The sequence below is a fragment of the Aythya ferina genome (genome assembly GCF_964211825.1).
Source record: "Aythya ferina genome assembly, chromosome: 24".
Lineage (NCBI taxonomy): Eukaryota > Metazoa > Chordata > Aves > Anseriformes > Anatidae > Aythya > Aythya ferina.
The window spans coordinates 617,097-643,830 of NC_140322.1; the positions used below are offsets into that span (position 1 = coordinate 617,097).

A 26,734-nucleotide genomic window follows, 5' to 3' on the forward strand; every position below is an offset into this window, starting at 1 on the left:
CCTGGCGTGGCGTGGCGGGGCTCCCCCCTGCAGCCTCTGCCTGGCCGGGCCCAGCGCTGGGCATGAGGGCTTGTGGGGGGGCAGAGCTGGGCCCTGGGGGCGCTGGCACCTGGGTGATGGGGTTTGGGGTTTTTTGGGGGTCCCCAGACACCAGCAGAGCTCGGTGCCAGGCGTGGGGGTGACCGGGTCCCGGAGGTGCCATGGCACGGAGAGCACCCCTGGCTCTCCTTCACCCCTGGGTGCTCTGTGCTGCACCGTGCCCGGCTCAGCCCGGGGGGGGGGCTGACACCCCCACGGCTCCTTGGCCCCCTCACCGCCCCCCCTCGCTGCTCCCGTCCTGCTGCCCCCGGTGGCAGCGGGGCCCGATCCTGTCCCCACTGCCCTGCAGGGACCGGGGGGGGGGGCGCGGGGTCGGGGCTGGGGGGGGGGGAACAGGCTGGGGGGGGCCGTGTCGCAAGAGCCTAAAAATAAAAGCGCCGTTGGCCGAGGTTGTGCAACAGCGGGGGGGCGGGGGGGTCCTACGCTGTCATCCGCAGGGCTCGGAGGGGGTCCCGGGGGGGGGGGACACCCAGGGGGGTTCCTGCAGCAGCCCCCGAGGCGGTGGCCGGCCTGCGGGGGGTGCCGGTGCCACGGGGGGGGCCGCGGGGGGATCCCCCCCGATCCCCCGCCCTGAAGCCGCCGGGGCCCCCCCGCGGTGGGGCCGGTCCGAGGAGGGGGGGGGGGGGCACCGTGTGTCTGTGTGCGGTGTCACAGGGCCACCTGCTGGCAGCGGCTGCTGGCCCGGGGACAGCCCCGGCAGCGGGGGGGGGGGACCCTGGGGAGCAGCCCCCCCCCGGCGGCCCCGGGGCACCGGCAGAGACGGGGGGGGGACGGGGATGGGGACGGGGATGGGGACGGGACCTGCCCGGGACAGGACGCACCAGAGACGGCCCCGCTCCGGCCACGAACGGGTTAAATGCCATTTTATTTCACACCCAAAAAAAAAAAAGAGAGAAAAATAAAAGAAATGTACAAAAGAAGAGGTGAGTGGCGACTGAATTCCTCGGGACATCGCCCGCGTGGGGCCGAGCCGCAGCAATGCCCGCGCCCCACGATGGGGGGGGACGGATGGGGGCGACTCCGGCCCCGAGCCCCCTCCCCAAAACGAGCCCCAGCCCCATCGCTGTGCCCCCCCCCCGGGCCGCATCCTGCCCGGCCCCAGCACCCCCAGCCCGGGCTCCCCGGGCGCTGTGTCCCCGCGGTGCTACCCGCAGCCTGTGCCCAGAAGCGGCTGCTGATATGGGAGGGGGCCAGGAAGGGGGGGGGGGGGAGGCCGTAGGGGTGTCCTCGGGCCGTTTGGATTTAATTTTACGTTTCTGTGTGTTTATTCTGTCCCTTCTCCCCCTGTACAGACGAGCACTATGGTCATGGGCGTAGATAACTCGGTGACGTGTGCTGGTGGCTGCGGGCACCGCGCTCACTGCAGCAGGGCCCGGACCTGCTTGGACGTGGTGTCGTCGTTGAGGTGCCGGGTGGTGTACCTGGGGGTTGGAGACGGTCACCTTGGGGGGCCCAAACCGCTCCCCCCGCAGCCCCCGGAGCCGTGTCCCCGTGTCCCCCAGCCCCCCACTCACCTCAGTGCGTTCAGGAGCCCCTCGGTGCTGGTGGAGGGCTGCTCCTTCAGGACCTTGATGCACCCCTTCATCTGGCACCGAGCAAGAGAGGCAGTGAGGGGAGGTGCCCCCGGCCCCCCCAGGGGAGACAAATTCCCCTCGAGCAGCCCGGGGATGTCCCCAGGGGGCCTCCATCAGGAGGGACCCCGCAGGCATCACGGCTGCGTTAGGAGGAGCGGGGTGGCTGTGGCACCCCCTGGGATCCCCACGCCACTCACATCGATTTTGGAGGTCTTGGCGAAGGCCCCCACGGGGTGGACGTGGTCGTAGAGGATGATGACGCCGACCATCACCCGCATGCAGAAGAGGAGGGTCTCGGTGTTGGTGAAGCGGCTGCGGTACTCCCTGCACCACGGGAGGGGTTGGATGAGCCCGGGGAGGGGGGCACACGGGGACCCCAGCACCGAAACCGAAACGCCCCCGGGGTACTCACGGGGTCTCCAGCATCACCCTGCAGACGCAGGCCATGGTGCTCAGGCAGTCGGTCGTGTCCTCGATCGGGAGGGTTTTGTTCTGAAACCAGGCAGGACCCCGGGGCTGTCACCCTCACAGCTCCCGGGGGGGCACAGCCCGGCCCCCCAGCCCAGCCTGGTCCCCGCATGGAGCTGGAGCAGGAGAGGGGGGCTCGGCCCCGCTGCTTTGAGCCTTCTGCCCCCCCTGTGGCCCCCCCAGCCCTGCTCACCTCCGAGACGAACTTGGTGGTGGCGTTGCTGAGGGTTTTGAGCATGGGGGTGGCCTCGGCGTAGAAGAGGGACATCCTGTTGGCCATCTCGTTGTTCACCTCGCTCTCCGCATCCAGCTGCAGGGGACGGGGGGAGATGGGGCTGCACCCGCTGCCCCCAGCCCAGACACCCCCAGCCCTGCTTGGGGAAGGCAACTCCCGGGGGATGGGGGGGGGGGCACCGGCCTCTCACCTGCAGGTTGTTGATGCGATTTCGGCTGATGGTCCTTCTGTAGTAGCTGAAGTCGTTCTGGATGGCGGGGTTGGTCATCTGGGGGGGGGGGGGTCCACGTTAGGGGCTGGGGCTGTCTTGGCATCCCCGGGCTGAGCCCCGTGGTCTGGGGGCAGCAGTGGCCACCCCCCAGCCCTTGGATCTTGGCACCGTGCAAAAAATCAGCTGCAGTGCCGCGGGGGTGGGCGTGGGGACACCGGGGGACCGGCACAGGGGGCACGGGGGTACCTTGAGCTCGTCGAAGCTGAGGGTGAAGTGCAGGATCTCAGCAAACTGCTTGGCCAGGGCCTGCTCCCGCTCCAGGTGCTGCGTGGGGGCGTACGGGGGGCTGGTGAGGGCCTCCAGCAGGCTGCGCAGGGCGTTCTCTGCAGACAAAGCACCACCGGTCACCGCCCCAGCTCCAGATGGGGAAACTGAGGCACAGGGCAGGGCACCTCCTGGACGGGGACCCCCGGAGTTGCTCTGGTCCTGCGTTGTGGGGGGGGGCACAGGATGCAGGAGGGGGTGCAGGGGGGGGGGAACGGGGGCTCAGAGCCCTCACCGAGCCGCAGGGAGAACTCGTAGAAGCGCTTCAGCTTGGCGACCAGGGGGCACACGGCGCTCCAGGCCCTCTCCTGCAGCCGCAGGTCCCCGGGGTTCTGGATGGCCTGCGGGAGGGCGGGGGGGGTCACCCCGAGCCGCGGGGCGGGCGGCGGGCAGGGGGGCAGCACCCACCTCTCGGATCTCCTGCCCGGCGCCCGTGTAGGACTGCAGCTCGGCCAGGACGCCCTGCGCCTCCTCCAGCACGGCGTTCACCTGGTTCCACACCGCCGTCTCGGCCTCCGTCGGCTGCGCATCTGCAGGGCAGCGCCCCGGGGAGAGAAACCCGGAGGGCTCTGAGCGGGGCCCGGGCAGCCGGAGCCCTGCCAGCCTGCACACCGGGTGCCCAGGGCCCCCCCGGCGGCCCCCAGCCCCGGGCCGAGCCCCCAGGGCTGCAGGGGGAGAGGGGCAGAGCGATAGCTGCCGGCCCTGGGTCCGCCCCGGCGGCTGCAGCCCCCTCCCCGGGGAGCCCCTGGGACAGTGGGGAGGGGGAGGACGTCTGGGATGGGCGCGATGCGATGGGCGACGGGGACGGGAACTCAAAATGGCGTGGATGTGGAACTCAGAGTAAGTAAAACGAAAAGGAAAATAAAAATCCCATCTCACTTTCAAAGTCAAGGAAAAAATTAGGGCCTTGGTCAAGCTCGTTATAAGTCAACACTTTAAGAAGGTTCCCCATGTGAAACCTGCAAGAGAAGAAACAAGAGGAAAAAAGCATGGTGGTGAGGTGGGGCTCGGGGAAGAGGTGCTGGGCTGCGGGCGGCGGCGGCGGCGAGAGCCCCGTCCTCCCCGCGAGCACCGGGGGCTCGAGGCGCTCCCGGTGACCCCGCGGAGCTCCCGGCCCCGGCGGCAGCCTCTTCCCCCCGATGGAGATGGGCGCTGCGGATGGGGTGATGGAGAGGAAGGAGCGAAGGGAGGACAGAGCCGCCGGGCTCCGGCGAGGAGGGCGATGCGGTGCCGAGTCCCACGGTCGTGGCTGCGGGTGGCTCCCCTCTGGCTGCGGAGCTGGCCCCAAAAACTGGGGAGCACCCACAGCCCCGTCCCCCTGGGGTTGGGGGGGCTGGAGAGGGCTGGGGGTGGTCGCGGGCTGCACGCACCCAAAGGACCCGCCGGGAGCCGGGCAGGTCCCGTGCCTCAGGTCTGGGGTGGCTGCAGGGCCCCAGCCCCCCGGTCCCCGTGGCTATTTTGGGATGTGCCGGTGCTGGGGACGCAGCGAGCTGCACACACCCTCTCCCCGCCGGGCCGGGGCTGGTGGTTGCTGCTGCACTATTTTTACACCCCTCGCTCTTGCTCTGAGCTGTAGCCCTGGAGGAAGGAGGGGGAGAGGCAGGAAGGGGGGCCACAGAGCTGCACCGAGCCAGGCACCCCCATAACACCCCCCCACAGCCTGCAGCAACCCCAGGCCACACTCCCCTGGCCCAGTTAGCCCTGGGCCACCTTGGGTTGGGGTCCCCGAGCCCCTTCCCATGGGTGCAGGCTGCCACCAACACCCCCCGGCCTGGTGGGCAGCACAGATCCGACCTGCCCCCCTCCTGTCCCCAGCCCCGCACTGTCCCCGCCGTGGAGGTGGTGGGGACGTGCCATATGGCCACCTGGTACCACCAGCTGAAATGGCAACAGGCAATAGGGCCGCTTGAGCCAGGTCCTGCTGCTGGGATGTCCCCTGCACCCCTGCCACTTGCTGGGGACGTGTCCCCACGCAGGACCCATGGGGAGCGAGTGGGGACGCAGGGCTGCTCAGGGACACTGCGCCCGTTCCCATCTTCTGGGGAGCAGCCACCACGGTGGCCCTGGTCCCCTCCCCACGCCCGCCCTGCTCACGGGACTTACTTTCAAAATCCAGGAAAAAATGAGGACAGTTTTCTAAATCTTTGCCCAATACCTTTATCAGGTTGCCCATGGCCAGCAGACCTGAGCGAGAGAAACAAACAGAGTGGAACAGCACCGGCACCGGCCGCTGGACACCCCGGACCCCCCGAGCCCCCCGCCGCCAACGGCACCTACCTGCACCCACCCTGCCGGGCCCCGCGCCCCCCCCGGCCCCCGCTGCACCCTCCTGGCTGCGAGGCTGCGGAAACGGGGCCGCCGTCCCGGCACCGCTCTGCTTTCTATTTCTCGAGGCGGGGAGGGAAGCGGGGCGCGGGCTCGCGAGCGTCGCGCTTCCTGTGGGTGCCGCTGGCCGCGCCGCCCCCGCCGAGGCGCCCGGCCCCCAGCCCGCCGGGACCAGGGGACTCCGCGGGTGACCCCATGTCCCTGCATGATGGGATGGGATTTCTGCCCCACAGACCTGGGCTGGGGGCCTGGCACCCACATTGGCACCTCCCGCCCACCCCCGTGGCTGTGGCCCCGGGTCCTTACCTTGGTGCCCGGTGCGGTGGCTACGGCAGGAGCAGGGGCTGTGCCACGCGCCTGGATCACTTCATGGGCCGGCAGGGACCTGCGGGGGGAGGCACGAGGTCAGGACCCCCCCAGCAGCCCCCACCAGGCGGGGAGGTGCCGTGGGACGCCGGCTGGCAGCCACGGGGGCGGTTGGCGGTGGAGGCGCGTGGCCCTTCCCGGCGGCCCCGCACGCCGCTCCGCCAGCCGTCACCTCATTTGCCTCCGTTATTTGTTCATTGCCAGCAGCCGGTGGTTTTGGAAGCCGTCCAGCGCTTCCTAGAGGTGCGGTGTGCTCCACCACATCTCCAGGCTCGCCAGGCACGGGCCGAGCATCCCCAGCCCCCCACGCCCCTCGCGGTGACCCCACGGCTCGGGGACAGTTTGGGGACACCCTGGGGTGCGGGGCAGACACCCCTGGGGCCGGGCCATCGCCCATCTTGGGGGAGCCGAGAGATGTCAGCGATGACTTTCCCCGTGCTGCTGGTTGGGTTTGCTCTTTTCCATGCGTTGCACGAGGGGCGCTTTATGCTGCTGCTGAGCTGCACCCCAAATCCTGCGGGTGCCGGGATGCCGCCCCCATCCCCTGAGCCCCCCGGTTCCAGCACCATGCGGGTACCTGGGGTGGCTCAGCCCTCGTGCAGGGTGCGGGGCTCCCCCCAATCCCAGCCTCCAGCTGTGCAAAAGCAGCCGTACCAGGCCCTAAGGGGGGGCTGGCGCTGGGGGTCCAGCTCTCGGCACGGGGGCTGCGGGAGGGTTTGGGTTGGGTTCTGATCCCTGCTGTCAGCGGGCTCTGGGAAGCAGCACTGGGATTCGGCAGGTTGTAATTAATCGCTTGGGTCTAATTAATGCGGCCGGGGAGGGGGGAGCTGGAGGAGACCACAGCAGAGGGGTGGATGTGGCTGCCTCATGCCCGGGATGGGGCTGCGGCCCCCCAGCCCAGCACCCCCTGCTCAGCCCCACCGCAGCCCCTCAGCAGCAACACTGATGGCTCTGCCTTCCTCCTCCTCCTCCTCCTCCTCCTCCTCCTCCTCCTCCTGGGCCTGGTAGGCGCTCAGCAGGGGGGTAGAGCATCCATGCCAGGCCCTGACGGACAGAAAGCCCATTTTCCTCTGGAGAAAATGAATTTCTGCCTGCTGGGACCTCGTGCTCCAGCGCAACCTGAGGCCTTGCCGAGAGCTTTCCGTGGCCTCACCTCCTGCCCGCTGCCGGCAGGGGTCTGCGCGGGGCGCTGGGGGCAGCGCTGCCCCCCCCCTGCCTCAGTTTCCCCCCCGGCAGCCGCTGCCCGTGCCCACAAAGCCCCCCAGGGCACTGACCCCGGGGTTTGTCCCTCCGGGTGTTTTTTGGGGGGGTGCTGGGCCCTGTAGGGTGGGGCTGGGGGGGGTCTGCAGCCCCCAGGGCAGGCGGGAGGCTCGCACTGGCGCTGCTCAGGCATTTGCATAAATTCTGTGATCGGCATCCTCTGCCCGCACCCAGCTTGTCCTTGACAGGCCGAGAGCGGCCGAGGGCCGGGGTTTGTCACCGCCGCATCCTCACGGTGCCCGGGGAGGGGCACGGACGGGTCCCCCACGGCCCCTGCCATGGGGACACCGGGCGCGAGGCCTGGCGTGGGGCTGGGTGCTGGGGGGGACGGGGACGGCCGCAGCCCCTCAGCCCCGTGCCGGGGGTTGGGGACGTGTGGCAGCGCCGGGGCTGGGCCCCCGTGGGCTCTCCCCATGTCCCCCGAGAGGTTTGGGGCTCAGCGCTGGGTTTTTGCTGTGCCCTCACCCCCTGCCCACACCCCGCGGTGCCCCCCCCGTGCCGGCTGCCCCTCGCCACGAGGCTGCCCCGAGGGCACCGCGTGCCCCAAACCCACCGGGATGGACCCCTCCTGGGGGGCTGCCCCGAGGGGAACACACACCCCAAACCCACCAGGACGGACCCCTCCCCACGGGGGGCTGCCCCGAGGGGCGCTGATGGAGAGCGGGGCAGGGCTGGGGGCAGCGGGGAGCCCCCGGCCACACCCGGGGTGGCCCCAGGTTCCCTCCCGGCCCTTCCCCGCACCCCAGGAGCCCCCTGCCCCGGGGGGGGGCGTCCCGCTTTGACCGGGTGGCCCCAGGCAGGGCCTGATCCTGCCCCCCCCCCAAAACCCCCCCCGCGCCCTGCCCATCACCGGGGGGCAGCGATGCTCCGGATCCGGCCACCGGGGCCGTCCCCACCCGCGGGCTGGGTTCGGGGCCGTGCCGGGGGTCGCTTCCCCTCGCCCCCCCCCTTCCCCAGCCGGGTGCCACCGCCGAGCCCCCCCCCTCCCACCCCCCCTTCGCCCCCCGCCCAGCCCCGCCGCATCCGCAGCCGTTCCCGGCGGCTTCACCCCGGGGCGCCCCACGGCGGGGGGACCCCCGGCGAGCCCCCAGAGTGGGGCCGAGCCCCCCCCCCGCTTTGAGGACCCCTCTGGACCGACCCCCCCCTCCCCCCCCAGCGGTGCGGGGGCCTCGCTGCGGCCGTTTTCCCGCAGGGCTCCCGCGGCAGCCCAATGGTGGTGGTGGTGGGGGGGTGATGCTGGGGGGGGGCTGCTCCCGGCCGCCCCCCTCCGCCCCCCCCCCGGCCCCGCTTCCCCCCCGACCCCCCCCCCGTGCTCACCGTGGCGGCGCGGGCGGGCGGCGGCCGTGCGGTGCCTGCGGTGCTCCCGCAGCGCCGTGCCGGGGGGGGGCCGCCCGCCGCCTGCGTGCGAGCCCTGCGCCGGCTGCACCACAAAGCCCCCCATGGCCCCCGGCCCCCCCACGCCACCGGGGACGGTGACGTCTCGAGTGCGAGGAGCCGGGGACGCTTAACCCGCTGCGTGCCGGCAGCACCACCGCTGGGGCCTGCCCGGGCCGCGGGGGGGGGCTGTGAATTTGGGGAGGGGGGAACGGGGAGCCCCCACGTTCGCTGCTGCTGCCCGTGCATCGCTCCCCCCCCCCCCACCCGGTCCCTTCCCGGGGGGCAGCGGCACCGCCCCGGGTCGGGGCCGCCCCAGCGCCGCGACCCCCGCAGCGGGGCCAGGAGGGGGCTGGGGGGCGGTGGGGCCGGGGGGGGGGCTCAGCTGCCCGGCCGGGGACCCCCAGCGCGGGGTCTGCCCACCCTGACACCTCAAACCTCCCCTTCCCAGGCCAGTGCTGGGCATCGGGGGGGGCTCAGCGAGAGGCCCCCCGGTGCCCCTGCCCCCAGCCCCAGCGCCCCCAGGGGTGCAGCTTTTTTTTTTTGGGGGGGGGGGCACCCAGCCCTGCCCGCGGGGCCCGATGCGGCTGCGGCTGAGGTGCGCTGGAACAGCCCCGGGCACCGGGAAAAGGGGGGGGGGATTCTGTGGGGCCGCGCACCCCATGGCTCACAGACACATCCCCCGAGGGCACGGCCCCCCCCCGAGGGCTCGGCCCCCCCCCCCCGGGCCGTGCCGGTGCCGCCCGCAGCCGCTGGGGGAAGCTGCAGCCCTTCGCATCCGCCGCCGGGGCCGGGCTGGGGGGGGCTTGAGGGGCCCGGGAGGCACCGGGCAGTGGAGGGGGGGGGACACCCGGGGTCTGGGGGGGTCGCTGCGGCAGCGGGGAGCGGGAGCGGCCCCCCCGGGCTGTTCAGTGTTGGCCCCATCGGGTGCCGCAGCCCCCGTCCCCGGGGCGTCCCCTGGGTGCCCCCCACTCCCCGCCCCTCCCGGCCCGTGCCGAGGGGCCAAATCCTGCCCCCCCCCCCTCCCGGTGGGGATCCGGCCCCGGGCACACCAGGGGAGCTGCATCTGGCCGCGGGGGGGTCCCAGTCCCAGCCCTGCCTGCGGCCAGCACCCCCGGCGGCCCAGACCCGCCCCCCCCAGCACCCCAGTGCCAGTTTCTCCTCCCAGCATCCCAGTACGCCCCCCCCAGTAACCCACCCCCCCGCCCCCCCCGCTGATTGACAGCTCTCCCAGCCAATGCGTGGGCGATGCCGTGGGGGGGGGGCGGGCGACCCGCGGCTACAAGAGGGGCGGGAGCGGCGCGGGGCAGGGCCGGGGGCTGCAGCGCGGCCCCTCCGGTACCGGCACCGGCTCCGCTCCTGCCCGGCGCCGCCGCCCGCCAGGTAAGGGCCGTGGGGGCCGGGAGCCGCCCCCCCGGGGCGGGACGGGGCTGCCGTCGGGGCCGGGAGCCGCTTCCCCCCTCCGCCGTCTGGCCCCGGTGTCGGGCAGGCGGCGGGGAGCAGCGCTGCCCCCGGACCCGGCTCCGGAGGGTGTCGGGGTCGGAGCCTCCCCCGGGGGGGGGCCAAGCACCCCCCTGTGTGCCCCTGCCCCAGCCCGGCCGCCCCGTCCACCCCCAGGGCTCCGAGCCCTGCTCGCTCCTCGGGGTGCGGCTGGGGGGCACAGCCCCCTGGGTGCCCTGCGCTGCCAGGGTGCCGGCCTGGGGGGCATCCTTAGCGACCCCCTTAGGGCTCCTCTTCTGAAACCAGTGGCCAGGATGGTACCGGTACGGTGAGAGGAGGGGGTTCGGTCGGGTCAGGGGTGCCAGGGCCCTTCTGGCCCCAGCTGCTGCCTCCCAGGCTGGCACGGTGTGTGCGGGGTCCTGTGCGGGATGGGTGCTCGGGGTCTGTCCCACAGGAGCCTTTGTGCCCTGGCCCCTTTGGGGGCTTCACTTGCAGGATGAGGAGCTCCTGAGGTGCGGTGCTGCTGGCAAAGGTTCTCCTCGCTGCTCCCTCCTGGGAAAAGGAGCCTCCCGCAGCTCTTGTGTGGCTGAGAGGGCACCGGGGGGGCCGTGAGCATGGCACATCCTAGGGGTTAATGGGTCCCTGGGGCTGGGCTGCGGTGCCAGGAGGCTGGCGCAGCTCCGCAGCCGTGCCAGGGGGCTCTGGGTTAGCGCTGAGCTCCGTGGGCGTCCGGACGCTTCCTGGGCTCTGGCTGCCGAGGGCTGGTGGGTTCAGCGCTGCCGCGGGCGGTGACAGATGCTGGTGGGATGCTGGGCAGGAAACAGCCTCAGCTGCTGGGAGCAGGGCTGGCGGGGAAGGCGAGGAGCCTGCATCGTGCTGGGGGGGGGGGCTTCTGCCCATCCCAGGGCACCCCCAGGTCCCGCGAGCCCACGTGGCCAGGAAATCCGCTGTGCAAAGGGCAACAACGGGGCTTGGTCGGGCTCCAGGTGAACTTCTCCTCAACTTTATGGCGAGAGGAGCTCCGGGAGCGCTCAGCAAACCATCTGCTGCTCGGGCTGAGCGGCGCCGGCAGCCAAGGCTGCGTGGGAGCGGGCACGGCGCGTTTCGGAGCCGCTCCGCCTGCTGCCCACGCACCCATGGGCTCGGCAGCGCCCTGCTGCACCGCGGGCAGCCCCAGGGACGGGGGGCGAGGCTGTGGAGCTGCCCCTCACCGAGGGTCAGGCGCCAGCGGGGTGCTGCAGGCTGGATGGTGCTGGTGAGGTTTTTCCTTGTTTTAATGCCACAGCAGGGACATGTCCCCACTTTATGCCCCTCTCCTGGTGTGCAGAGTCTCGTGTTGTCGTTGTCCCATCCTTAGAGGGGGTGCCTGGCCGTTGTGGCCTGGTGGAGCACATGAGGAGCTATTCTGGGTGTTCATTGCTCTCTGAGCATCTTCCTGCAGCCTGAAGGGGGACTGGAGGTGATGCCGTGGCCGTGCTGGGGGCTGCTGCTGGGCAGCTCCTGCAGCAAGGACCATGGCTGAGCATCGGTGCTGAGCCCAGCCCTGGTGCTGCGGTCACTGGTGTGAAATTGGGCAGAGAGCAGACAGATGGGGCAGTGCAGGGCCCAGGATCACGGCCGGCCCCGTGCCGGCACGCAGGAGCCCCGCGTTTCCCCCGCCAGGCGCAGCCATGGGCAAGCACAGCAGCAAACTGGCCCCGGAGATGCTGGATGACCTGGTGAGGAGCACGGAGTTCAGCGAGCAGGAGCTGAAGCAGTGGTACAAGGGCTTCCTGAAGGACTGCCCCACCGGCATCCTCAACCTGGAGGAGTTCCAGCAGCTCTACATCAAGGTGGGCTTGGGCTGGGGGCCTGCGCGCTGCCTGCGGGGCTGGAGCACCCTGACCCTGCTGGGGCAGCCTCTGTGCCCAGCTCCCCTCCCCGTTTCGATCTCTCTCTCCTCTCCTCCCCGCAGTTCTTTCCCTACGGAGATGCCTCCAAGTTTGCCCAGCACGCTTTCCGCACCTTTGACAAGAACGGCGACGGGACCATCGATTTCCGGGAGTTCATCTGTGCCCTGTCTGTCACCTCCAGGGGGACCTTTGAGCAGAAACTCAACTGGGCCTTTGAGATGTACGACCTGGACGGGGACGGGATGATCACACGCCTGGAGATGCTGGAGATCATTGAGGTACTGGGGCTCAAATAAGTGGGGGTAGCTTGCGTTGTTCCAGGCTTTTCACGGGTATTGGGCCCACCAAAGAATGGGTTTTCCTGTCCAAAACCTTGTCTGAAACGCCCATGGGTGTAGCTGTGCAGGGCACAGAGCAGCAGCCGTCCTGCCCCTGCCTTGTCCTGGCACCTTGTGCCCACCCAACGCTCCCCCCCGGTGCGATGCTCCTCTCTGCAGGCCATTTACAAGATGGTGGGGACTGTGATCATGATGCGCATGAACCAAGACGGGCTGACGCCCCAGCAGCGCGTTGACAAGATCTTCACCAAGATGGACAAGGACAAGGACGACCAGATCTCCCTGGAGGAGTTCAAGGAGGCAGCGAAGAGCGACCCCTCCATCGTCCTCCTCCTGCAGTGCGACATGCAGAAGTAGGGCCCCGAGGGCTCCCGGCTGGACGGGCTGCGGCCACCCCAGCTCCCCGTGACAGTTTCCATCCCCACTTTCTGCTGTGCCCGCTTGGCCCTGGCTGTGACCCACGCTGTCCCTGCTGCCACCCTTCTGCCTCCACTCCTGGCCACCTCGGTGGCTGCGTCTCTCCCTCGATGGGCAGAGCCTGCCCTGGGCACTGCTGGCTTGGGGTGCCCCCAGAGCAGACCTCTCCAAGCAGACCTCTCCCGGCCTGGAGCTGGACTCCCCGAGGCTGACAGCGAGGTCCCAGCTCCCTGGGCCAGTCGTCCCCATGCCCCTGCTGCTCGCTGCCTGCTGTCCCCACTGCTCTGCCTGGCCCCATTCCTGATCCCACCTGAGAGCAGCTCTGTGCGCTGACCCCACCGCTCGTGGTGCCTCCAGGGAGGCTGAAGGCTCCGGGTCCTGTCCCTGCTCTCTCCTTTGCTGGCAGCTCCCCGTGGGGCTGCCTGGGGGCTCGGGGCTGGCCCCAGGGAGCTGCAGCCCCCATTTCTTTGTCCAGATTTAGCTTTGCTGCCTCTGCTTCTGCTGCTGGGAATGGCCAGGGCTGGTGAGGGGACTTCAGAAAGAGCAGAAGTGTCCAGATCCACCTTTGGACATGGCCAGTGTCTGATCCCAGAAGCCACCTTCCATCCCATCGCCTGTGGGAGCTGGTGGGGCCAGTGGGGGACCTCCAAAACTGCCCTGGTGGTGTTTGGGGTGCCTGTGGAGTTTCTGGCCTTTCTGAGAAGTGAAGCGGTGCCTGCTGTTCCAGCCTGCTGCCTCCGTCCCTCCTGCCCAGGGCAGGGATGTTGTCAGGGTGTTTAGTCTGCACGTTGTGGTGTTGATGTCTGTAATGTCCGTTAGGAGGCTGTGGACTTGGTATCTATTTTTTTAATGGAAAAAATAAAATGTGCCCCGTGTGTGGTGTACCCCTGAATGGTTACTGGGAGCCCGCGCCATCCAGGACATGGAGAGGCCCTTGGAGAGCAGGGGAGGGGGTCTGCCTGGAGAGCCATGAAGATGGATGGAAAGGTCACCCCTCAGCTGTGCAGGCAGCTTGGGGGAAGGGAATGACATTATCCTGCAGGACATGGGTAGGAACAGGCAGCCCTGGCCCTGAGCTGGGTCTCCCCTGTCCCCCAGGAGCTGCACCCTGGCTGCCCCTTTATTCAGGGGCATTGCTGGGGGAGCTGGTGGCAGTGCCCTGGGCCCATCCTGGTGCTGTCAGTCCCTGGGACCTGCTGTTGCTGCTCATCTCTTCCACCCCCATCCTCCCAGCACACTTCTCTCCTCTGGCCTTTATTCTCCATCAGCAACCTGCAGAGATGGGGCCGGTTGCTGAGGAGCTCGCACCAACTGTAAATGTCTCTCTGTGGTTAAGGGGCTGGGTTTGGCTCCTGCTGTGCCCGCAGCCACATGGCTCCTTCCACCCCGTGTGGTACCCACATCCCCCGTGTCCTGAGCAGGCAGAGGGAGGGTGCTGGGGGGCAGCTCCGGGCACCTGGGCTTTATCTGGTGTGTGTGTGTGTGTGCAGGGCTGCACGCTGGGGGAGGACGGGTCCAGGAGCCTGGGCCTGTGCCAGGGCTGCCGTGCGAAAGGGCAGGAGCTGGAGCTCCAGAGGGGGCTCCCAGAATAGCCGCCGCGATCCCGGGCTGTGAAGCTCCTGCTTCCCTCGGTGTCACCCCCGAGGAAGCTCCGGTATTTGCTGGGGAGACCCGCGAGGGCCCTGGGGACATGGAGCGTGCCACGGGCACGGGGCGAGGCTGCGCTCCCCGACGGGCGGCCCCGAGGGCTGGGCTCTGAGCCCCCGGCCGAGCGCTGAGCCCAGCGGATCGCCGGCACCGGCAGCACCCCCCGGTGCGCTCCCCCGGTGCCGCCTCTCGCCCCTCCGCGCCCCCCCCGGCCCCGTCCCTGCTTGCCCGGGGGCTGCCGGTGCCCCGGGGCGGCTGCGGGGCGCCCCCGCCCGGCCGTTACCGGGGACCGGGGGGGTGCGGGGCGGCGGCGGTAGCGGGCCCGGTGCCGAAGAGGTTAACCCGGTGGGTTGGAGCCCGGAGCTCCGCGGGCCGCCCTATAAAGCGCCCCGCCGGCAGCGCCCGGTGCGCACGGAGCCGCCGCGCCATGGAGCCGCCGGGCACCGCCGGGGCACCGGGCGCGGCGGGGCGGCCCTGGGAGGACGCCAAGGCTTTCTACGACAACCTCGCCCCCAAGAAGAAACCCAAATCGGTGAGAGCCCCGGGATGCGCCCCCGCCGCCGAGGGAGCCCCCAGTCCGGGGAGGGAACCCCCATCCCGGGGAGGGGGGTGGCTGTCCGATACCCCCCAGGTGCGGTGCTCCCCCCGGGTGCTGTGCTCCCCCTGCATGCCCCGTCTCCTCCCGGCCCCCTCTCCCCTCCAGGTCCCCCTCCGAGTGCCCCATCTCCTCCAGGTCCCCCTCTGAGCACCCCCCCTTCCTCCAGGTCCCCTGCGGTCCTCGGGTGCCCTGTCTCCTCCCGGTGCCCTGGGCTCCACCTGTGTCTCTCCAGCTTTCCTTTGGTCCCCCCCCAGGGGGCCGTTTCCTTAAGGGTCCCGGGGGAAGCCCTGGGTGTCTCCAGGTGCCCCCCGCTCCTTCGTGGCATCCCTGCGTTGCCCCTGGCTGCCTGAGGTCTCTCCAGAGCCCCCGATCCCCCGGGTTCCTGCACGTCCCCGGACTGTCCCTGTGTCCCCCCAGGGCTGAGATGTCCTTGTGGAGCTGCTCGGTGCCTGCGATCTGCCTGTCCCCTGCACCCAGCTGGTGGCCAGGGTCAGGAGGTGGCCGTGGCACAGCAGGGGGACAGCCCGGAGCACGAATCCCTGCCTGGGGGCGCTGGTGCCACCCCAAGTGGGCTCCCCCACTCTGGGAGATTAGAGCAAAGCCTGCGTTATCTAACCAGAGCTGAGCCCTGCTGCGTTTAAAAATGGGAGCTCTGGAAGCTGTGCTGTGTCTCAGAATAGCCGTGGCAGCGCTGTGCTGGCAGCCTGGCGAGGCGGCCGCCGGCTGGCCCTGGCCCCGCTGCCTGCGAGCTGCGGGCACCGGAGCGGGGGCACTGCTGGGGCCGCTGCCACGGGACCTGGGGCACGCAGGGCCTGTCATGGTGAGGCTCCTGGGGGGGGACCCCTAGCGAGGGGAGCTGGCCAGGAGGCCGCTCTGCAGCCCCCAAGTGGGGGCACCCCCTGCTTCCCCGCGGGGGACCCCTGGTCCGTGCTGTCACCTCGCCCTGCCCGTGGGACAGGGGCAGGCTGGCATGGGGGGGGATGCAGCTGGTTTTCTGCCACCCCACGCTCTCAGCCTCCTGTAGGTGTTTGCCTGAGCTCCTCCTCAGCCTCTCCTGGCAGCACGCTCGGTGCCCACCGTGCCCGTCTCTGCCGTGTGTGTGGGGAAACTGAGGCACGGGGCATGGCGTGGTTTGCTTGCGTGGCAAACCAGGGGCAGAGCCAGGATCCAGGCTCTCAGGCCCCGAGGTCGGGCTGTGCCCCCCATCCGTACGGGGCTGGGGCCGATGCCCGCACCCTTCCCCAGGACAGGCTGCGTCCCCGTGCCCGTGGCCGGGCAGCTCGGCTGCCCTCGCACACAGCTGGGCTGCACAGCCCTGCCAGGCAGCTGTCGTGCCCCGTGATGGATGGCTGCTGAGCACTTTTCTGCATTATAAATAATGTGTTCTGAAAACTCAGAAACATCCCAGCCATTGCCCTGAACTTTAATCTGATCCTGAGCAGGGGGCTCGCAGCTCCCAGGGCTTCCTTGTGCCTGTGGGAAATGAGGTTTGCTGCTGTCCGCCTGTGCCCTTGCGGGTGCTGCTGCGTCTGTCTGTCCTCCTGCCCTGCTGCCTCCTGCAGGTGGGCTGGCAGGAGGCAGGGTGATTTGGGGCACATTTTTGGGAGCACGTTCCTGGCTGGGGAATGGGCTAACACAGCATCCCCAGAGCCCGGGGGGCTCCCTGCTTTGCAGGGGTCTCTGCTCTTCCCACGCCCTGGCTCCCACGCCTGCTCCAGCCTCGCTCCTGCCAGCTGGGGGAGGTCAGCAGTGAGCCTTGTCACCCTTCAGCAATGTGGAAAATGTCCCCCAGCATCTCCAGTGACACCGTGTGGGGAGGAGAGGCCGGGCTGGTGGGAGCTGTGCTTTGCTGCTCCCCTTCTCCGGGTGCCCCTCGCCCCCTGCCCCACCGGTCCCCTGCACCCATGGGGACCCATCCAGCCCAATGGGGTGCCTTCTGGGCTGGGCTCTCCGTAGGTGTTGGGAGCAGTGACTTTTGGGACGCTTTAGCTTGCAAGGAGACCTGTGCTTGACCCCAGCTTCCCTTTTGTGTTCAAGTTTCACACCAAAATTCACCTCCAAGCTTTGAATTTCGCCACAAGGTCTTCTGCAGGAGCCAGCCAGGAGCCAGCAGCATCGCTCCAGGGTTCTGGGTAGAGGTGTGTCCCGCAGGACCAGGATCAGCCCCAGGCGGTGCAGAATTACCTGCTGCACCGGGCTGCAGGCTGGGTCTGCCTGGCCTCGGGGGGTGCCAGTGGGAGCTGCTGGTGTTGGGGGCACGGGGGGCACCTGGGGTGGGAGGGCACAGCTCTGCTGCGTGGCCTGGGAACGTGTGGGATTTCCAAACGTCTGCCTCTAATCCCTGGGGGGCCTCTCAGGATTTACGTGCGATTAGGAGGGCGATTTAAAGGCCTGCCAGCTGTTGGGGCTGCGGAGGAAAACGTGGCGTTTCTGCTCACTGCAGGACACACCTTTACATCTAAACTGAAGCGTTTGGGCTGGGTTTGGTGCTTTGAGGAGCTGGAGCGTGTTGGGAGGTCACTTATGGGATGGGGTTTGGACCTTGAGGCTGTGCCAAGGGCTGGGCTGTCGGCATGGGTCCCTCCTGTCTGGGCTGAGCCCAGAGATGCACCCGGGGTTATGATGGGACCTTCCCCCCCCTGCATCCTGCTCACACCTCTGTTAAACACCTCAATCATCTCCTGGGGGAGCTTCAGGACAGGGCTGGATGTGGCTTCCCATGGGAAGGGAAGAGGGGAAAGGAGCTGACCCTGAATCCCCAGGCACAGCTTCAGCTGGATTCGGCTGAGCAGAGCCCCACGGCCGCTTCCTGGGGGTTTTGTGGGGCACTGGGCTGCAACCAGCCTTGGACGACCTTGGGTGCTGCTCCGAGGGCACTTGGGGTGCCCAAACCTGCTGGAGCTGGAGGCTGTGCTGGGATGGGGCCCTGTGCAGGCTTCCATGAGCCTCGTGGGACTAAACGTAGCCCAGCAAGGGCTGTGGGATGCGCACACTTTCTGTTAAAATGAAGGATATTTTCTCCCAGAACTGTGGAGTTTCACAGGCAAAATGGGGGCTGTTGGGTTGTTCACAGAGCTCTGGTGGAGGAGTTGAGGTGCTGTGGTTCCCATAGTGCCGTGACTTCCCAAAAGCCACTTCTCGAGCGTGGTAATGACCATCTGCAGTAACAGCGGGGATGGAGAAGCATCCAAACAACCTCGAGGAGGGAACGCTTCCAAATGAAATCTCCATTTCAAAGCAATGTCAGAATGCATCCCCCCTCCCTGCAGAGCAGAATTGCCTTGTTCCCGAACAGTCAGCGTTTCCCAGAGCACAGCAGGGCTGCTGGGGCTGCGAGCTGTGCTGGTGCCTGGCCGAGGCTTTTCCTGCAGAAAGTGCTCAAAGGGGCAAAGCCTCCTCGGCGGGCGCGAGCAGGATCTGGCAGGTCCCATTCCCAAAGGCTTCCCGCAGGCAGCTGGGGCTCCGGCAGCCCACACCGGGGCAGAGGAAGGCCCCGAGCTCACGGTTATTTTTATTGCTGTGTTTATTACCTCTTAAATTAACCTCCTGGAGGCTTGTGCCTTTAAATGGCAGGGAAGGGACCTTGAGCAGCCCGCTGCCGTTGCGCAAGGTGCCTGCGCTCTTGGCACCGCCGCTGCAAGGTGTGTGCAGCGTGGTGCAGCTTCGGGCCGGGCACCCGGGGGCCCTGCGCACACATCCAGCCCCCCAGCACGCCTGGGTGCTGTGCGTGCTGCTGAGCTGCTGTCGGTGCTGGGCTGGCAGGGCAGGAGGCGCTGCGCTGCCACCGGGAGCAAACCTCTCCTTACCCGGAGACACCGCGCAGAGCGGCCGCGCTCCTTGCTGAAGGCTAACGGCCGGATGCCCCAAAGCCTTTAGAGGTTATTAATATTAATATTTTCAGGTAATAAATGGGCCATGACACCGGAGTTATTAATTAGTGAGGCAGAGTGCTGAGATTTGGCCCATAATCAGTTAATAGCTAACACCCACCAGGCAGCTGAGCGTGCGGTGGGGTTGAGACGCTCCTGGGGGTGATGCTGCTGCTGCTCCACTCCCACGTGTGCTTGAATAACCCTGCGTGTCCTGGGGGTTGTTCAGAGAATCACAGATCATTCAGGTTGGAAGAGACCTCTAAGATCATCTAGTCCAACCTTTAAGCTAGCGCTAACAAGTCCACCACTAGACCATGCTCCTGAGTTCTGCATCCACCTGTTTCTTGAAGACCTCCAGGGATGGTGGCGGCTACTCCATGGCTGCAAAACCTTTTCGGTACTGAAACTTCTCCTGATATCCAACCTAAAAGCTGGGGGGAAAAAAAAAAGTCTGGTTTGGGAAAAAAAAAGAACAACAAACGCCTCTTTCCCAAAAGAGCAGGCTCAAAAGGGGATTTTATTTCTCTACAAGGGTCCCTCTGGTCACAGTGATGTTCTCAGACTGAGCTAATCTGTATCTGGTCCTAATCGCCCACTGCTTAATCTGCTTGCTGGGGATTTTGGGTACTGATGCGGCTTCAGAGAGGCGTCAGCCACGCTGCAGGGCTGGCCCCGGGCGCTGCCTGTGGGGTGGTGCAGTGCTGGGAATGGCACGGGGGCTGCTGTGAGTCACTGCTGGGTGCGTCTATGCCGGGCAGGATCAGCAGAGCCAGTGTGGGGCAGAGCGAGCCCCGGGGCAGGCCCAGCCCTGCGGGGAGAGAAGGTCCCCAGTGCGGATGGGGCAGCTCGTCCTCGCCAGGCTGCTGTTCTCGCAAAGCCCAGCCCTCCGCAGGGTGGGAGCCTGAACTTTGGAGCACCTGGGTGTGCGGAGCAGGCTGGAGAAGGCACCCTCCGCCTCCGGGCAAGCGGCATCGCTGGGGGATTACTCACAGGCAATGTGCTGCGTGATCCTGGAAATCACGGAGGAGCTGAGGGCGAGGTGTTTCCGCAGTGCTGACGGCCTGGATTTCACGGGCTCCCTGCGGGGATGTCCCCGAGCACCCCGAGCCGCTCCCAGCAGCGGGGCTGCCTCTGCTGCCCTCCGTCCTGGGATCCGCTCTGCTGGCAGAGGGGATTTTTCTTGGCCATCAGCAATGACCTGGCTTTCAGACTGCAGGTGGTGATGGGGATTAACGCCCTCCAAGGGGAGAGGGAGGACCGGCAGGGGTCAAGAGGAGCCTGACTTTTGTGGTGCCCCCCTCCGGCTGCCAAGTCCCACTGACGGCCCCTTGTTGACTTCAGTGGATGTTGGATCAGGTGCACGAGCATTAATAATAATGACTCATAAATCATTGCTCGCACCACCTGTTTGTCGTGTTTCCGCCCACAATAACTATATCGAGTGTGTTTATGCGCTCAGCTGGCATGGGCTGTTTGTCACATCTGGACGGCAGCACGGGAGTGTGGATCTGGCCGAGCCGCAGTGTGTGGTTTTTCCTGGCAGGAAGGAAAAAGCCACACAAATTCCTTCTGCACGGGGTCAAGTGGTTCTCCTGGGGCGGTGCCTTGGGTCTGGACGTGTCCCAGGAGCCTGTTGGCCATGGGAGGGCTTGAACACGGGGCAAGCCTCAGAAAAGGGGCCTCGGGTGTGTGGGGACAGCATGTCAGGGTGCATGCAGGGCTTCTCCCCTGGAGCAGGGGAGGATGCGGGGGCAGCTGCCTGGTCAGTGCAGCCACCCCAAAGAGGCTGGGCTGTCCTGGTGGGGGCTGGCTGCTGCCTCCAAGCAGGGGGGCCGCCAGCGTGGGCTGCCCCCCAGTCTCACCCTTTGCACGCAGCCAAAGCCCGAGAATGCCATCACCATTGCGGTGTCGTCGCGGGCGCTTTTCCGCATGGAGGAGGAGCAGAAGATTTACAACGAGCAAGGGGTGGAGGCCTACGTGAAATACCAGCTGGACCATGAGAACGAGCCCTTCCTCCCCGGGGCTGCCTTCCCCTTCGTCAAGGTGAGCGCCCGCCTGCGTAAGCTGAACCCCACCCACGAGTTTTGGGGCGAGGGGGCACCGCGGGGCGCTGCACACGCAGAAGGGATGGGAAATGAGGGACGTACCCACACAGCAAGCAGTGAGGATAAACCTGGCGAGGATGTGCTGCTTCCAGGGCTGGGGGAATGCTGAGCGTTCCAGATTGGCCAACGAGCCCGAGAATTGAAGAAATCATCTCTTTGGATCATATCTAAAGCTTCCATTTAGGGAATTTTCATCTCGCTCTCTGACAATAAAATTGGCTGAATTTAGTCCTGCTGCACAGTTGGCCAGTTTCTAATTTTGACATGTCAAAATGAGGCATTTCAAATTTCAAATATGTTTTCCAATTTCTGCCCCAGTTTTGCTGGATTTGGTGCAGTTTCTTCTGCTGGCCCTCACTGGAGCCATCTCTCACCTTTTCCCAATGAATAAGCAAATCCCCTTGGTGGGGAGAGACTTATTCCCTTCCTGACTGCTTGAGAAGCCCTTCTCTGTAACTCTGAGCTGATGCAATCTCAGCTCCTATCAGAAACTCGAAGCCTGTTTCAGGCAGTAGAAGGGTGACTGTGTCTTTTTTCCCCAGTGCAGCCCCTTTTTTCCCAGCTGAAGCCACTCGCTGGTGTGCTCGTGGCTCAGGGCGCAGCTGGGGCAGGTCCCTGGTTTTGGTGACCAGGAGTTGTGCTCGGTGAGGAGGGCGGCAGGGCCGTGCCCGGGGCTCGCTGACCCTCCTGTCCCCGGTGCTGCAGGCGCTGGAAGCGGTGAACACGCAGCTGCGCGAGCTCTACCCCGACAGCGAGGAGCTCTTCGACATCGTCCTCATGACCAACAACCACGCGCAGGTCGGGGTGCGGCTGATCAACAGCATCAACCACTACGGTGAGCTCAGCACAAAGCATCCTCGTGCAGATGCTGCCAGCTTTTGGGGGGGTGTTGTGGCTGGGCAGTGGGTTAAGGAGATGCTTGCTCCTGTCTCTTCCACCAAACCGCGTGCTGAGCCCGCTCCTCCCAATCTTCCTGGGCTCTGACTGGAAGCTGGCACTTTTTGGGGGCAGGCGGGCTCACCCCGCTGTCCACCTGCCCTCAGATCTGTTCATCGAGAGGTTCTGCATGACGGGAGGGAACAGCCCCATCTGTTACCTCAAGGCTTACCACACCAACCTCTACCTCTCCTCCGACGCCGAGAAAGTGAGTGGGGCCATTGAAGAGGGTGAGTCTGGGGTCCAGCCTGGGGGTTGGGGGGGATGCCCAGAGCCCACAGGGGTCGGTGCCAGGAGCGATAACTCCGGTGTCCCTGTGTCGATGTGCAGGTGGGGTGGCTTGCACCACGTCCCGTCAAGGATGGGATGTCCTTGATGCTCCAAAGAGCCTCCAGTTTCCATGGGGATAAGGCTTTCCTTGGGCTCCACAGCTCTTCTGGTGCAAAGGCGCTGTCTTCCCCCTTTAATTCTTGCATGCAAAGTGAGCACTGTCATTTCAGTTCTTGTTTTCGCTGTGAGAGGTCTCAGGGCCGAGCTGCAGGCGCTGTTTGGTGCGTGCATTTCCTCCCTGTGTTTGCTTGCAGCCTGCTGTGTTTTGCTCTGCTCCTCAACAACGAGTGGTGTGGCTGGGTCCTCGGGTAGGTGCCACCTCTCACTGTGCGCTTCGTGTCCCCAGGGATTGCCGCAGCCACCATCTTCAGCCCCAGCAAAGACCTGGAGGTGTCGGAGAACCAGCTGCGGGTGGCGTTCGATGGTGACGCCGTGCTCTTCTCGGATGAGTCGGAGCAGATCGTGAAGGCTCACGGCCTGGATATGTTCTTTGAGCATGAAAAGGCTCACGAGAACAAGCCTCTGGCACAGGTAGCGCTGGGCGTCCTGGCACGGTGCAGCCAGAAAAGGCTCCGGGGGAGAGGCAGCCCACAGGGACGGCTGCACCACGGGGAGTGCGATGGGGCTGGGGGGCTGGCACTGCCAGACTGGGGCTGTGGGATGGCTCCGGCTGCCCCTCGGTGCCACTTCTGGGGGGCTGTGGGGAGAAGGGCTTGGCCAGCGCGCCCGGCCCCGGTGGGACTGGGTGCCGGGAGCAGGGGTCAGCACGGCGGTCTCGGAGTGACGGCTGCCCCTTGCTCCGGCAGGGACCCCTGAAGGGCTTCCTGGAGGCCCTGGGGAAGCTGCAGAAGAAGTTCTACTCCAAGGGGCTGAGGATGGAGTGTCCCATTCGCACCTACCTGGTGACGGCCCGGAGCGCCGCCAGCTCGGGAGCCCGGGCCCTAAAGACTCTGCGCAGCTGGGGCCTGGAGACGGACGAGGCGCTGTTCCTGGCCGGGGCTCCCAAGGGGCCGCTGCTGAAGAAGATCCGGCCCCACATCTTCTTCGACGACCAGATGTTCCACGTGGAGGGAGCCAAGGAGATGGGCACCGTCGCTGCCCACGTCCCCTACGGCGTCGCCCAGAAGCACAAGCGGCCGGCACAGGAGAAGCAGCCCCAGAACAGCAAGTAGGGAACAGCACGCGCGGAGCTGGGCCGATCCCGGCAGGAGCCCGGTGCAGGCGGAGGAGGAGGAGGAGGAGGAGGCTGCCGCAGCCTCCTTCAGCCTCGGTGTTTTTGCGGTGTCGTGACGTTGTCCCCTTCCCTCGTGCTGCCTCCCGCGAGGCGCTTCCCCCTTCGTCCGCACTTGCTTCTCTCGAGGACGGGTCTTGGTTTTTGCGCGCTGCTCAGGCCGGGCAGGTTTCACCTTATTGACCCTTCTTCAAACCCCGGGTGATTTCCAAAAGTTTTGATTTAAAGAGCAAATGTTCAGAGTGAGCTGTTGAACTGGAAAGTTAGGAACACAAAAAAAAAAAAAAACAAAACACCTTTTGTGCAGCTTTGAAGCAAAATGCCGTCCCTTTGCACTAAAGTGAACCCCTAACTTTGTTCCCTTGCTGGGAAACCCAAGGGAGATCCGGCACCTGCTCCCCAAGGAGAAAACCTCTCACGGCTTTGTCCTCCCACCAAGGTTTTGTCAGCTGCACAGCTTTTCTTTCATACACTGGAATTCAGAAAAATAGAAAAAAACACATATTAAAAACAAAACAAAACACTTATCTGCTTGGAGCTTTGGGCCAGCGTGCCATGGGCCCAGGTTTTTAAATGTGGGTTCCAGGGCTGGATGAGTTGGCACTAAAAAAACCATCTCAGTAAGACATCCAAAGCCCAGCTCTTGCGTGTGCCTTCCAGGGTCTGCAGACACAAGCCTAGGGCTTGAGTTAAGGTAAAAGCAGGCCCCAACATATTAGGGACATCATTTGAAGTCCATTTAGATAAATCTGCAGAGAATTTCAGCCTTGGGGGTTTAATTAAAGGATTTTTTCCCCTCTCTAAGCTGAGCCCGTAGGAATTGGCAATCTTTTTCTCCTCAGCTTCTTAAAACCTCTAGTGTTTCCTAAAATAGACACCTCTGCTCGTGATGCTGTGAGAAAGAACCAAATCTCTGATTAAAAATCAGGAAGAGAAACCAATTGGAGTGCTGCTCCAAAATCCCTGTGAAAACCACACTGACATTACTGCACAAAGCCATGTCCCGAAGGACACACTCAGGATGAAAATGTAAAGAATACCACTGCTGTGTTTTGCTTTATTATTATTATTATTTTTAATTCTTCAAGGCAGAGCATGCCATGGATGGGCACAAAGAGTGCCCATGGGTATCAGATGGTATTTTCAGTTGCTTCCAACTTTGCAAATGCCACTTCTGTGGGCTGAAGTTTCCCCAGGTATGTGTCTGCCCCTGGCTTGACTTTGCTTCAGCTAAAAGCTCAGCCTTTCCCAGCAGTGAGGCTGGAGTGGTGGTTATTGTGCTTCTGACAAATACCCCAACAAGCTAACGATACCCTCATTGGCCCTGCAGACTGTTTTCTCATTGCACTAAATCCTGCTCTAGCAGTGAAAAACAAATTGCACTTTTCCACTCCCCGACTCCTTCACCTTGACAGACTGTTATTTGTCACACCTGGGTGACAAACGCCTCGGAGGAAGGTCTGAGATCCAAACAAAAAGAAGGCTTGAAAGAAATGAGTATTGCAGTAACACATCTGTTAATGTACAGGTCTATAAAAAGGTCCTGTTTTTTTTTTTGTTTTTTTAATGTGAACCCCAGATACTGGGATCTGAACGGTATCTCGCAGCCCTTTTTGGCAGAGGTGGGGGATAACAGCCTGGCCTCCCAGTAAACATTTCCAAGGTGTTTCCTGAAGATCCCATTTTGGAAGCCTGGCCAAGCTCAGCTCGCAGAGGCTCCTGCCAGACCGGGAGGTGACGTTGCGAGGGGAACGGCATCACCAGTGAGCCCTTGGGAGGCAAGGCAGGGTGCTGGTGGGATGGGATGGGATGGGATGGGATGGGATGGGATGGGATGGCCTTGGGATGTGCAGGGAGCTGGGCACGAGCCCGAGGGCAGCAGCACAGTGTGGGCAGCTGTGTTAGGGACTCTGCTTAGGGTCTGCCTGCTGCCACAGCAGCTCGGGGGACACGGGGCTCGGGAAACGCTCCCCAGGTGAGACGAGCCCCCTTTGCACCTCCTGCATCCCTCCTGCACTGGGAGGATTTTAGGATTTTCCCTTCCCGCGATGGCTGCTCCGTTTGCTTTCACCCGTGTGGCTTCCGATGTGTTTTTTCTCCTCCACCACTGACCGGCGGGCATGGGTTTGCTGCTTGTGTCCTGTCCTCGTGTGCCCACCAGTGCCGTCTGCCGGGGCTGGCTGTGTGTCTGACCGCCCGTGCGGCCGTGCCTTTTGTTCCGCGCTGGCCACCAAATGGACTTCCCTGCTGCATGTCACTGCTGCGAGTTTCACCTCATTGTTCTCCAGTGTTTCTTCTTGTAAACGAACTGCTACGATAATGAAACCCCTTTGGGTGTTTTTCTGTAATAAACTCTGTTGGTCCCAGCCCGACTTTATTGCCGTTCTCACAATGGGTATTTTGGCTCCCTGGTGCAGGCAGCAAGAGTCTGGGGTCCCTGCTTGGGACCTCCCAGGCTTTATGGTGAAGGGATGGGGGTGATTAGAGGAAAAAGGGCCTTTGGGGACTTAAGGGATTTCAGAAAATGTAACAAAAGCAGCTACCTGGGAGCTGGAGACTGCTGGGAGTGGTGGGATACCAAGGCAGAGAGATGTGCTGTGAAACCTCCCTCTGCTCCGTGAACGGGCTTTTATTGAAACCAGGACTGGTGATGGAGTCCTGGATAAAAATACAATTTGGCAGAAGACTTTTGTCAACTTGATCTTCTCCCAGCCAACAGGTGGGAGGCAGCAAAAGCTTTTTAGAAGAGATTTATTGCTGCTGAAGTACCGGGTTTATCCGAATAGCGACACTGCAGTTCTGGTGTTGGCTCCTCCCCGCCAATAAAGAGAACAGATGGGTTAAGGGGAAGCAACAAATTCTCCATCCCTCGCCAAATATAGCTGAGGAATGTCCATAGGCCCCAGGGCAGCATCTCTGCATGGCCCTCAGCAGGATGTTCTCCAGCAGACTTGTTTGCTGGGGGCGCTTTCCCTGTGCCCACCCCCAGTCCTGCACCTCCATCCTCCAGCTGCCTGGAGGGAAAATCAAACTCCAGCACCAGTAAGTCCAGTAAGTCCCCCATTGCACCCACAGAAGTCCAGGGGCCCACCCAGCCCGGAGAGGTCGGGATGTCCACGCAGACACCAGGAGCTGGCTCTGACGTCCGTGCAAAGGCCACCCAGGGCTCCTGGGGACCGGTGTGAGCCGTGGAGCCCCACGGAGAGACACAGGGCAGTGCTGTGCAAGGAGGGAAGGGGGAGGGTTTGTCATTGGGGTGCTGCCAGCCTGAGTTTTTGTTTTTGTTGCCTGTTTTCTGAGATTTTTCCTTCATCAGGCATCGAAGGGCTTTGCAGTGAGAGTGCTTTAAAATAAAGGACATGGAGGAGGAGAAAGCGGAGGCAGAACTGAGGGAGCATTATGCTGCCTCTCAGCTATTGTCAGCACAGATGTTCACAAGGTGATCGTGGCTGTAAGCAGTAAGAACTGCTTTTCGTGACAAGCCCACGATTTAACCCCGAGAACATGTGGGGCCAGTAGGTGAGGGTGTGATGCCCCGATGACCATGGCAGGGCGGTTGGGCAGAGTGCAGGCAGGGCAGGTCCTGACACCTCCCTGCCTCAGTTTCCCCATCACCGTAACAGAGCTCAGAATTATCCAGCGGTAACATCAGGTCTGGAGGGTGACTCCTGCTCCTTGCAGAAGAAAAGCAG

The 26,734-nt window shown here is 65.1% G+C and overlaps 3 protein-coding genes across 9 annotated transcripts; 2 read left to right on the forward strand and 1 right to left on the reverse strand.

Moving 5' to 3' along the window:
* Positions 1-953: 953 nt before the first annotated feature.
* Positions 954-8,250, reverse strand: LOC311423252 (CYFIP-related Rac1 interactor A-like). Of its 7 annotated transcripts, XM_084497025.1 has the most exons (13): positions 8,180-8,248; positions 5,543-5,621; positions 5,015-5,095; positions 3,791-3,870; positions 3,320-3,441; positions 3,147-3,252; positions 2,834-2,970; positions 2,567-2,644; positions 2,335-2,451; positions 2,086-2,165; positions 1,871-1,997; positions 1,614-1,684; positions 956-1,520 (listed from the first exon to the last, which is right to left on the reverse strand). In XM_084497025.1, the coding sequence occupies exons 4-13, from the start codon at positions 3,861-3,863 to the stop codon at positions 1,457-1,459; spliced, it is 975 nt and encodes a 324-aa protein (XP_084353151.1). In that variant the 5' UTR covers positions 3,864-3,870; positions 5,015-5,095; positions 5,543-5,621; positions 8,180-8,248; the 3' UTR covers positions 956-1,456. The 7 variants fall into 7 exon arrangements, with proteins under 7 accessions (XP_084353156.1, XP_084353155.1, XP_084353153.1 ...); XM_084497029.1 differs by lacking the exon at positions 3,791-3,870 and having other exon boundaries at positions 955-1,520; positions 8,180-8,250; XM_084497027.1 differs by lacking the exon at positions 5,015-5,095 and having other exon boundaries at positions 955-1,520.
* Positions 8,251-9,549: 1,299 nt separating this feature from the next.
* On the forward strand, positions 9,550-13,198 carry HPCAL4 (hippocalcin like 4). The gene is made up of 4 exons (XM_084497031.1): positions 9,550-9,619; positions 11,339-11,508; positions 11,631-11,846; positions 12,066-13,198. Exons 2-4 carry the CDS (start codon positions 11,347-11,349, stop codon positions 12,261-12,263), a joined length of 576 nt encoding a protein of 191 aa, XP_084353157.1. The 5' UTR covers positions 9,550-9,619; positions 11,339-11,346; the 3' UTR covers positions 12,264-13,198.
* Positions 13,199-14,333: 1,135 nt separating this feature from the next.
* Positions 14,334-25,408, forward strand: NT5C1A (5'-nucleotidase, cytosolic IA). Its single transcript, XM_084496902.1, has 6 exons — positions 14,334-14,502; positions 20,316-20,483; positions 21,251-21,380; positions 21,589-21,711; positions 22,158-22,342; positions 22,618-25,408. Exons 1-6 carry the CDS (start codon positions 14,398-14,400, stop codon positions 22,981-22,983), a joined length of 1,077 nt encoding a protein of 358 aa, XP_084353028.1. The 5' UTR covers positions 14,334-14,397; the 3' UTR covers positions 22,984-25,408.
* Positions 25,409-26,734: the final 1,326 nt, after the last annotated feature.

Excerpts from the sequence above, each read along its gene's own strand:
- LOC311423252 (XM_084497024.1), bottom strand. The coding sequence starts at position 3,902 with ATGCTTTTTTCCTCTTGTTTCTTCTCTTGCAGGTTTCACATGGGGAAC. Across the intron at positions 3,253-3,319 it reads CCGGGCAGGAGATCCGAGAG|GCCATCCAGAACCCCGGGGA; the intron begins GTGGGTGCTGCC and ends GCCCTCCCGCAG. Across the intron at positions 1,685-1,870 it reads CCAAGACCTCCAAAATCGAT|ATGAAGGGGTGCATCAAGGT; the intron begins GTGAGTGGCGTG and ends GCTCGGTGCCAG.
- HPCAL4 (XM_084497031.1), top strand. The coding sequence starts at position 11,347 with ATGGGCAAGCACAGCAGCAAACTGGCCCCGGAGATGCTGGATGACCTG. Across the intron at positions 11,509-11,630 it reads TCCAGCAGCTCTACATCAAG|TTCTTTCCCTACGGAGATGC; the intron begins GTGGGCTTGGGC and ends TCCTCCCCGCAG. Across the intron at positions 11,847-12,065 it reads AGATGCTGGAGATCATTGAG|GCCATTTACAAGATGGTGGG; the intron begins GTACTGGGGCTC and ends TCCTCTCTGCAG.
- NT5C1A (XM_084496902.1), top strand. The coding sequence starts at position 14,398 with ATGGAGCCGCCGGGCACCGCCGGGGCACCGGGCGCGGCGGGGCGGCCC. Across the intron at positions 20,484-21,250 it reads CTGCCTTCCCCTTCGTCAAG|GCGCTGGAAGCGGTGAACAC; the intron begins GTGAGCGCCCGC and ends CCGGTGCTGCAG. Across the intron at positions 22,343-22,617 it reads AGAACAAGCCTCTGGCACAG|GGACCCCTGAAGGGCTTCCT; the intron begins GTAGCGCTGGGC and ends TTGCTCCGGCAG.